We start from the raw sequence: 11,250 nt of genomic DNA on the forward strand, positions 1-11,250 counted from the left end.
TTTACGTTTATGGAAGCAAAGTAAGCCATTGTTAAATTGCTCCTGAAGTTTTAATGACAGAGTACTACCACAGATGATTGATTCTGCCTGATTTCACAATTTTAATGGTTGCATCAGAAAATTTAACTTCATTATTTATTCATAATTTATTCCAACATGTACCCAGCAGTCAGCAAGTACTGAACATTCTTGATGTCAACCCAACCAGAGTTAGCAGGCTAGGTCCTTTGGGAAAAGGGGGGAAAGGGTAAGGAAATCCCCACCCCAAAGTACTGCTAATGGAGAGGTGAGATGTTGGTAGTTGGTGCCATTGAAAAATCAATTGTCATGATAGTTTACAATGTAAAACTAGCAGGTAAATATCTGTAGAAGACATATTAGTTGGTGCATGTTGCGATCACTAAATAATACAGTGCGAGGAATCCTGAAATGTCCGAATTTGCAGGACCCTCTGTAAGACCTTAGCAGAAAAGGAAGCAGTTAAACTTGAAACATTGAACGGGTTGAAATCATCAATCAGACAGAAAATTAGTCCACTTAATGAACATCAATGGGACCTGTTATTACCATTGTTGTCCAGCTAATACAAGTCTTTGATTTGGGGCATCATTTTTAGAAAATAGTACATAGCAATCAATACAAGTAGAAATGAGAACAAAAACAAAGCAAAATTTCTTCTAATGCCACACAAACCACAGAGCGGTTATTATCCCTCCTTTCACGAGTGAAACCCATGATTGTGGCATTCAAAATATACATCAGTCTATTAATTAATAAATAACATGCCACAGAATCACGCACTCACTTCTGCCTTTTCTTCTTCCTTCTTTCCATTTTTGCTCATTGTGTTAACACCTTGTTGCTCTGTCTTCTTTTGGGCACGAATCAAAGCTCTTCTAGCACGGGGCCTCATTTCTCGCACTTGTCTAGGAGGCATAATGTATGGCTCAAGGGGTTTATCAGCAAATGGGTGTTCATCGCCAGTAAATATCCTAAGTTTACGGTCTCTATCCTGCATCCATTAGAGTCAAAAGTAAGCAGGTTTTTATAATTGATTCCTTCACAGATCAGCAAAATGGTTGATATTAGCTGTACCATACAAAATAGGCATCATGTCACAGAATATAACTAGTACGAATAGAATACAAGGCAAATACGAAGTAATAAGAAGGTAAACAATAGAACATACAAAACTAGAAGGGAAAGTGTAACAACTGTGAGAAAATAAACAACTGTAACATAAGATCTCCCTATGGACTTCATAAAATAAGTGTTTAGGCTCAAGAAGTAATACTTACATCACGTAATTTATTTCTAGGAAGCATGCGCAGGACAGCTTTACGAATAACTTCAGTAGGATCCTTGGACATCTGATCCTTCAAACTTCTTTCCTTGAGGTGACCCACATGCCTATAAAACCAATATAGACAAGCATAAGCATAAAAGGTTCCAAAAAAAAAAAACGCAAGTACATCAGTAAAGCATAAAATCAGACAAACTCTGATCTCAAATTCCCCACTTTGCAGACCAATTTAGCAAACATCTAACACCCATCTTCATTTTCCCTTCTTGCATCCTATACAACCTCCATAGAAACACACCCCCCACGCCCCCCCAAAAAAAAAAAAGTTTGAACTTTGAAACTATATCTATACGATCACTATTACAAAGTAATCTACTAAACTTGCAAGACAAAGCATCAGACAAAGTCATTGCCATCTACAAAACTTTCTACGTTAAGCAAGTAACACTTCTGAAAAGAATTCATCACCCAGCATAGTGTAATAGAGTGAACTTCTGACTTAGTATTTTCTGATTTAAAGACTAATTAAGAGATAAAAGCTTGAGACTTTGATTAATAATGGCAGAAATTTGGGTACAAAAGTGATAGATTAATAGCTTTAGGCTATTACTCTCTTGATAACTTTAGATTATCACTCTCCTAGTAACTTGAGGTTACTACTCTCAACATTTTTCCTCATAATATACTATCTCTATTTAACATTTTTCCTCATAATATACTATCTCTATTTATACTAAGGTCAAGGACTACTAACCTAAAAGTACTAGACTTCCCAAATTGCCCTTTCTAATGTTAGTCTATTACACATAGTATCCATCATATTCATACCCAAGTTGTCCAAGGAGCTTACCCAGTGTGCCATCGATAATATTTATCAGTAAGTTTCCTCCCTGTAACGCAGATGTCTTTAGCATTGAGGACAATGCACATATCTCCATCATCACGATTAGGAGCATATGTAGGTTTATCTTTCCCTTGGATCACAGTAGAAATTTGAGATGCTAACCTCCCAAGAACCTAAGCAAAAGCAACAGAATAGTTACAGAAAAACCAACACAAATTCATAATACAAGACAGCACTGAGCTAAAACAATAATGTAAGCCAACATGGAGTATTAAAAGATAGTAGATCTGAGCTTCCTTCAAAATTGGAGGAAGGGAGCCTGAAGATGGTTAAGCAAGATAGATACAATAGAGGAAAACTAAGCAGATCAATTGATGAATCATCTATTGTTTTCAAGGGTCCGACTCAAATTATAGATCTTACCCATACTTTCTATTTGTTTGAAGTATGACTATTAAATATTTTTTTTTTCAAAGATGCTGAAACTGATACTAGTATGTTTATAAATAAGGATCCAACAACAAACATAACTTTCACCTAAATATATAAGATTGCCAAGCTAACCTCGACAAAGTGCACATTCAATAGGAATCAATATAAAAATAGTACATAAGTAACACCCTCATACTCCGTCACATAAAACTCAATAACCTTATATTACTTTCCACTATAGATTACTAATATAGATGATCAAATTCATGCAACAAGAAAGAATGAAAATAATGCATAGTTTTTCAATTATCCATATGAGGCAAATTCATTTTCTGTAGATATGCAGAGGGTACAGCATTGGGGGGGCATCATAAAATGGGACAAAATAGATCGTCACCTGGCCTTTGGCATCAAATACCCTCCAACGCAAACCATCCAAATCAATATGCCTCAAGCCAGCAAGGGCTCTCTGCAAAAAGAAAAAACACGGTATGTCAGCAAATGCAAATAAGTTGACTATACTACTCGAATCTGCATGGTAAATCAGAAACAACAGGGAACTGTCTCGATGAAGACGATAAAGAAAATCATCCCTTCAATACATTGGAAATGCAAATCAGTCTAATAGTGAACAAGCAAGGACTTTTTAAACACATTCAAACAAGATAGCCAAACACAAAATCAGCTAAGAAATTCCAGGAACAATATATGCCTACCAAACTCTAGTCTAAAATATTTTGTGTATGAATAAAGCATGAAAGTACTTTGAATTAAAATAGGCCCAGACTTTGCATAACTACATGACTTGAACATCCAAATATAACCAGATACAACTGGGAATTTTCTCGATGAAGGCTATAAATACAACTTATCTCCTCAAAACATTGCAAATGCAATCAGTCCATTACTGAATGATCCCAAATTCTTAAACACAATCAAGCAAGACACATAGCTAAACACAGCATCCACTACCAAATTCCAAGAGAAGATATGCCTACTAAACTATGGTTTCGAAAAGTTCCTATCAGCATGACAGTACTTTGAAAGAAAACAAGCCCTGACTCTGCAGATAATTGGATGCTGAAGTTTAATCGCAAAGCCTACAAATGACTCCTCAATCGACACAAATGTCGCATCAATGATCAACATTATGTTTCGACAACCGATTAGCTTTCTCCATATCCTCATTCGCTAATCACCAAGAAATTCAACAAAAGCCATTCCCAAATCAATTCAAAAAGCTACCTAATTTACCAAAACACATGAATTTCTAAGCCTTACCCTCTTTTTCATAGTTCAAGTAGTACAACTAACAATCATCAACCAAAGCAATGATACATCTAATTACACCACAGTTCTTTTGGGCATTTTCACAAACACATTGCGCGCATTCAATAGTGGGTCGTTTCAACTTTCAAGTACCAAAAAACAACATGGGTACTTAAATTTTACCCAGAAATCATAAAGGGCACCCCAAAAATCCCAGAATTGGAAGTTATAATTTACAAATTGAAGCAAATGATAAGTAAAAGTAAAAATCAGAGGGAATAGCAGAGATTAGATTACCTTCATGTTGCTATTGAAGGCTCCTGTAACCATCTTCATATTGAATGCAAAGGTAAGAACAGATCTTGAACGAAATACAATAAGGAGGAGAAAGCAAGCTGGTTGAAGAATGGAAGGTTGCTGCTTTGAGAGGACTGTTAATTTGTTAAACCCTTGAAGAGAAAGAGAGAAGTAGCAGTAAGGGAGAATTAGCCTGATATTCCGTATTAATTTTTATACGAGTATTTAATTTAATAAATACTTCGTATATACAATTTTCTACTTCATATAGTATTTTTTCCCAATAGACGGGAGTTAAACTAAAATACGGTCCCTCAACTTTGCCATTAGTAACATATTTGGTCCCTCATCTATGAAATGAGGCAAAAAGGTCTCTCAACCTACAAATTCTTAAATGGATCTGGTTCACACTAATTTATTGTGGACCACTAACAATAGAGACAATATAATTGTTTTATTAATAAATAAAAAGTTACTATATTAAAAAAAAAAAGTTACTATATTAAAATAAAGGTTAGTGTGACATTAAAAGTTATAAGAGGTTAATTTTTTAATGAAATTTTTAATATAATGGTCAATATGAATAATAAAGACCACTATGTTAAAATTAGGTCACTATTAATATAATGTTGTATTTTAAGTTCATAATAACATTAAGGTCACACAAATTTTAAAAAAGGTTACTATGTTAAAAATAAGGTTATTATATTAAAATTAGGGGTTACTATGTTGAATATAATGTCAATTATATGTGTATAAACCTTAGATCCACAATAATATTATTGTGGACCAGGTCCACGCAAGATTTTCTGCTCTCAACCACCCTTGCCTCACCATTTCTGGTCAGTGTCAAGTTTAGGGATGTCAATGTCAACTAAGCCAAAGTTCAAGGACTTCCAGCGATGAGTCAGCAAAGTTTAGGAACTATACTTATTTTTTTCAAGTAAAAGTTTAGGGACTTGTTAGATCATATTTAATTGATTAAATTAAATACAAACAAAAGTTTTTATTTTTTATTTTTATTTTTATTTTTGAAAGAATATAAACAAAAGCTTAGGAATTCATAAAGTGAGTTTTTTTAACCAAATATTTATAAAGTAAGTTGGCAAGAATAAAAATTGCTAATTAAATTTGATAATCATGATATATTTTATATTTTTTTTTTATCATTCCTTTACTTCCTACCATTTTTTAGTAATCAAATTTTATACAATATATCCCACCTAAACTCATTAACCACACATCCTCAAATCCTAACTCCTAACCCCTTGTATATTTCACACACCAAAATGAATTTAAATAAAAATAAATAAAACCAAAAAATATAATGTGTTTTCGAAGTGAGTAAGACAAACCCAAACTTTGTAATATAAAACTAAATAAATTTATGAAACTAGAATAAAAATAATACCACCCCACTTTTCTCATTAATTGACAATTTATTTTTACATGAGTTTATGTTCTCAAAGGTTTTCAATTTTTTGGGTTTTTGTGTGTCAATTTCAAGGTTTTTTTTCTATTTGTTTTGTGTTCTAAATGATTTTCAATTTTTTTGGGTTTTATGTGAGACAATTTTAAGGGTTTTCCTTTTTTTCTTCTTTTTTCTTGTGTTAATTTCTAGGAGAAAATAATAATTTCCTTAGATCATTAACTAAATGTGTTTAACTGAAGTAAATGACGACGACCATACATTCACACGCTTAAATTATCTCACTTATATATTTTTAAAAAGTAAATAATTTTTACTAAAATTAAATTGGTTTAGTTAAAATGAAATTAGTTTTATTGAACTGAATTACACTTAGGGGTTAAAACTTATAATCACTCTTGTATGGCTTAAGGTCCCTAAACTTTGGCTTATAATAATTACATTAGCCACCTCACCATATAATTGTCCCTAAACTTTCATTTCTAATTTAATTAATGCCAACTCATCAGCTAAAGGTCCCTAAACTTTGCATTTAAAATCATTAAATTTATTGCCACATGTGCACCAAGGTCCCTAAAGTATGCTTAGTCAGATATTTTGTACTTGAAAAGTGAGTCATTGGTGGTTGAGGGATTATTTTGCCTCATTTGAAAGTTGAGGGACTAAAATGCTACAAATACCAAAGTTCAAGGACCGTATTTTAGCTTAACTCCAGTAGACGCTGTAGACCTCAGGGCTCAGGCCTTAGCTGATCATGGGCGAGGTGGCCCGAGAGCCTATTTTGTACACCTAGGGTCATTTTCTCATTCAATCAACAAATGAGTAAAAATATTATTTGCTCATTAAATGAGCAAATAACCTCGGGTGTATGGTAAACCAGGTATATATAACAAATTCTACCAGGGACAAGGGCAAGTGATGTGAATTGATCCCCAGATCTTTGAAATCGATAAGGATAATAATAATAGAGTTTTTGGGTCATGTTCGGGTAGGATCAAAGTCATTTTCCTATTTATTCCAATTATCCTTTTTTTTGGTTTGTGAAGGGATAGAAAACAATTTTCCTAGTTTTTTTTTTTTTGGGTGCAGACGAAAGGCTAGGCCCCAAATAAGAAACTAAAAAATAAAAACAGAAAAACTAAGGTGGAAAAAACCGTGGCACAGCCATACCCACCACATCATTATGTAAAATACGACCTAAAGCTAAAGGGGGGATTTGAATCAACTCAAATTTGTTATTCTGATTAAGTCCTTGGTTGGCTTGCCAATCCGCAGCTTGGTTCGCTTCACGATAAGTACGCTTTACTTCAACTTCCCACTCTGGCCTTCGGATTAGATTCTTGCAATGCTGGACATCGTGAAAGCATTCCCCTTGATAATCACTTGTATTATTAAGGATTTGAGATATTGCTTGATTGTCTAGTTGAATTTACAACTTACTTACATTCATTCTTTTCGCAAGCTCTAGCCCATATTCAATCGCAAGAACCTCTGCCTTGAAAGCACAACAACTTCCAAGCTTCAAAAAGTAAGCATACTTTAGCCTTCCAGTTTCATCTCTTATTAATCCCCCTCTCCCAGCTGGTCCAAGGGACCCCTTTGCTGCACCGTCTGAGTTGAGGGATAGCCAGCCACTTGGAGGAGCACACCATTTGATGTAATTTTCCCTTCGAGCAGTAGGGGCCTGAGATGTGCTTGTAACATCATCACCTAACACCCTCCAAACTTCTTCAAATTTTCCTAGTGGTAAAACATTACAAGTGTTTTCTTAATAATGTAAAAAATATCACTATTATGCATTAAACTAACTTTAATTTCCATTTTATTAAATTTAATATTTGAACTATCAAGCACGGGTACTATACTAATTTTATTTTATAAAACAAGAGAAGCTACATTTTTCTCCATCCTCCTCTCCGACTTTTTACTTTTCACTCATCCATTCTCACATTTTCACTCCTATTTTTTATTTCTTTATAACTAATTAACTATTTTTGTAAGGAATCAAACAAAAGAAAACTAAACAATTGTGGTTTTCCTTGTAATAGAATTTTCGTGAGAAACTAAACCTAAATTTTTTGACATTCGTGTTTAGAAATGTAAAACAAGGTAAATGAAGATATTGATTGAAATAATTTTACTACCGAAAATTTGTTATGTTATTAGATTTATACCTCCCGTGCGTTTACTCTTTCTAATTATTTCCTTAAGTAACATGGTAAAAAGTTGTGTTGCAAGTGAATTTTTTTTTTTATTTTAAAAATGCAAATGTTATTTAAACATAAAGGAAGTGTATTTTACGCACCCAAAACAAAAGTATTTTGGGTGCTTTTGTCCCTAGGGAGAGTTACGTCACCAAGACTAGTCTGGCGCGGTCCGTATTTACAAAACACGGAGACTCTGGTTGGTTGGAGCTCCGCCTCCAACGATTAAGTTAGAACGCGCTGGAGAGAGTGAAAAGTGCGGAAAGGTAAAAGTGAGATCTTCTTGGATTACGAGATCAGGTGTTTTCTCTGATGAGAGAATGTAGGGTAGGCTGTAATAAAATGAATTGTAGATGTCCCCAAAATGGGGGGAATCTCCCTATTTATAGGGTCATTGGTAAATGTGCCCCTCATTAGGTCACTCTGACCTAATTCTGATGGGCTACGCCGAATTACAGCTTTCTTGGGATTTGGGCCCTGAAGGTCGCCTTTTCTCCTGAAATCTAGGAACGCCACGTGTCAGATGGGGGATAGGTCCAGTTTGGGCAAATTCGGGGCTGAGATGTGTCGTCATCTAATTGGCCCACATGGCTTGGGTAAAAATTACCCAAAACATTTGCCCCTCACAGATGTGACGTGGCATGCCACGTGGCATCTGTGACACGTGTCACTCTGCCACTGGTTGAATTTTAACTGTGAAATTTAACTTTTCACATTCTGGGGAAATTACGGAAATGCCCTTGTATTTACCCCTCTATAAATACAGGTTTTACCCTTCTCATTTTTAGACGCTTCCAAAAAGTTTTTAGAGAGTGAAAGTCAAAGAGTTCTGAGAGAGAAACTCTGACCAACGTTTGTGTGTAAACAAACGGTTTTCGCTTTCCGCTCGTCTGCTCAGCCGGTCAGAAACCGCTTGTGCTATATACAAGCAAAATCACCTTCAACCCGCTTGCTACAGCCGGTCAACGCTTAACCCTTTCTAGAGTCAAATCTAAAGGTACCGTCTCTACCCCCTTCAACTCATTCTTACTTTTTCCGTTTTTATACTTTCATTCAATAAATGGACTCATCACCAACACACAAGACACATCTTAGGTTAGTAGTCAGTCGGTCTCCTAGTACGACTGAGTCTGGGACTGGGGGTGCCGGCTCAAGGTGTATGGAGCAATTTTGTACATCCCCTAAACCGACCGTCTCTATGTCTGTGCAGGACACAATGACTAGAACCAACAAACAGCCACCAGACGGTGAAGGAGAGACGGTACATTGGAAGTACCGTCTGATGAAGTGACCCCGGTTGAGGGGGAAGAGATGCAAGTTGACTCGGGGGAATACTCCTCGTCTGGAATCCCCAAGACCCCAAGTGACGGGATCTTATATGAGACCGAGGGTAGAGACGGCGAAGAGGCCGTCTCCCATGATGAACTTGGAGATTTTGATTCCAAAGATAGAGACGGGGAGAAAGTTGCGTCTTCCTTAGGGTTAGATGGTGAAGAGGTCTCCCAAGAGAGAGACAGGGCAAGCACCACCTCTAGGTCTAGCTCTGAGGACAGCAGTGATGCCCCCCCTTTAATTTCCCCGCTTGAGGATAGTGAGGTTAAGGAGAGAAAGAATTGGAGTGAGAAAGCAGATCCCTTCAAAATTCACGTCTTTGCTAAAGAAAGAGTGAAGGGTATAAAATCCAGGTGCCACCTGAGTTGGGCACCATTGCCTGGAAGGATGACCAAGAAAATTCCAACAGTTACTTCGGCTACTATAAGGCGGCATTTTTGGCTGGTCTCCGGTTCCCCTTGCATGATCTTGTGAAAGCCATCTTGCGGGGGTATGACTTGGGTGTCTGGAAGTTGTCCCCAAATTCCTGGGTTAAAATTTTGGGGTATGTCGCCGCTTGTGAGATGCAGGGTCTGCACCCCCGCTGGGAGGCATTCGCTCACATGCACTATCTTAGCCGCAACCCAGGCTATTGGAGGGCGTGGTATACTTTGACCACCTATCCCCAGTATTAGATGACATTAGACAAACCGTCAAAGTGGGACAACTGGAAGCACTGGTTCTATCTGGTTTCTACCCCCACACGGCGTGAGAACTATAAGCTCCATTGATACAATAAAAAACCTGACCTTCTAGGTCAAAAGTGCAAGTTCCCCGCCATCCCGGATGAGGACTATGAAAAGATCATAGAGGCGGGGTTCTTCGAACTCACAACGGACACCCTCTCAACCGGGGAGTTAATAAGTGTCCCAAAAAACTGGATCCCGAAACATGACTGGTTGAGGGATGAGGCGTTCTTATCTACCTGTGGACTAAGCACGATGTTCACAAAGCATAGGTTTTTTACTAAAGGCAAGCTCATTGGCCCTATCGGTTGCCTCCATTTTCCATAACACAAAGTCCCCAACTTTCAAGGGTTGTTTGTGTACTCTTTTGTTGTAGGCACGGGTCATTCTCAGACGGTAAATCTCATGACGCAAGGCAGCATTGCCCCTGCGTTCTGGGAGTGAATCCAATGCTAGCCGCATGGCCTCCCAGTTTGCCTCTTTATCGTATAGCATGACTTGTAGAGTTGGCTCATAATGTTCGATGGGCAAGACGGCTTCAGCCCATAAACCACCGGCTCTTTCTATTTTCTTTTTGATAGGGTTTCACCGGTTGCCCCTTTTTCAGTTGTCTGGATGACCCATAGGATGTGAATCAATTCTTCAGCCCATAAACCACCGGCTCTTTCTATTTTCTTTTTGATGCCGTATGAGATGAGTTTGTTGAAGGCTTCAACTTGGCCGCTGGCTTGGGGTCGGCCAACCGATGAAAAACAATGTGAGATCCCTTGATCTTCCAACCAAGTCTTGAGTTGAGGCATTTCAAATTGAGGGCCATTATCAAACACCATAGACACAGGTACCTTAAATCGGGTGATGATGTTCTTTCAAATGAAAGAGATGACATCCTTAGTCTTGATGTTCTTGACCGCCTCTGCCTCCACCCACTTGGTGAATGATCTACAGCCACCAGAATATATCGTTTTCCGCCTGGTGTAGGCGTGTAAGGACCCAAAATGTCCATGCCCCATTTAGCAAACGGGACTGGGTTGTGAATTGCTGTCAGGTCAGTTGCTGGTTGATGAATGAGTTTTCCAAATCTTTGGCACTTGTCACATTTTTTTACCATCTCCATGGCGTCTAACTCAAGAGTGGGCCAGAAGTAGCCCTGCCACCTGGTTCTGATAGCCAGGAATCTGCCGCCTATGTGAGAGGCATAGTATCCCGCATGCAGCTCTTCGAGCACTTCCTGCCCCTTTTCTGGGGTAACACACTTCAACAGAGGTTTTAAGAAACCCGCCTTGAAGATTTCTCCGTTTCTTATCTCGAAGTTTGCTGCTCGCTTCTTCAGGACAGCCGCTTCCTGAGGTGAATCAGGCAGCGTGCCGTCTTGAAGATATGCCTGGATGCCATCCATCCAGGTAGAGCTTCGGTCA

General features: G+C 37.6%; 1 protein-coding gene across 1 annotated transcript; it reads right to left on the reverse strand.

Moving 5' to 3' along the window:
- Positions 1 to 480: 480 nt before the first annotated feature.
- On the reverse strand, positions 481 to 4,303 carry LOC145576474 (uncharacterized). The gene is made up of 5 exons (XM_081634231.1): positions 4,146 to 4,303; positions 2,977 to 3,048; positions 2,154 to 2,320; positions 1,299 to 1,410; positions 481 to 1,012 (listed from the first exon to the last, which is right to left on the reverse strand). The coding sequence occupies exons 1-5, from the start codon at positions 4,182 to 4,184 to the stop codon at positions 794 to 796; spliced, it is 609 nt and encodes a 202-aa protein (XP_081490357.1). The 5' UTR covers positions 4,185 to 4,303; the 3' UTR covers positions 481 to 793.
- Positions 4,304 to 11,250: the final 6,947 nt, after the last annotated feature.

The sequence above is a fragment of the Chenopodium album genome, chromosome 13 (assembly GCF_948465745.1).
Source record: "Chenopodium album chromosome 13, dcCheAlbu1.1, whole genome shotgun sequence".
Lineage (NCBI taxonomy): Eukaryota > Viridiplantae > Streptophyta > Magnoliopsida > Caryophyllales > Amaranthaceae > Chenopodium > Chenopodium album.

Coding starts and splice junctions, on each gene's coding strand:
- LOC145576474 (XM_081634231.1), bottom strand. CDS start 4,184: ATGAAGATGGTTACAGGAGCCTTCAATAGCAACATGAAG. Junction 3,049..4,145: donor CCTTCAATAGCAACATGAAG/GTAATCTAATCT, acceptor TTCTTTTTGCAG/AGAGCCCTTGCTGGCTTGAG. Junction 1,411..2,153: donor TATTATCGATGGCACACTGG/GTAAGCTCCTTG, acceptor TTGGTTTTATAG/GCATGTGGGTCACCTCAAGG.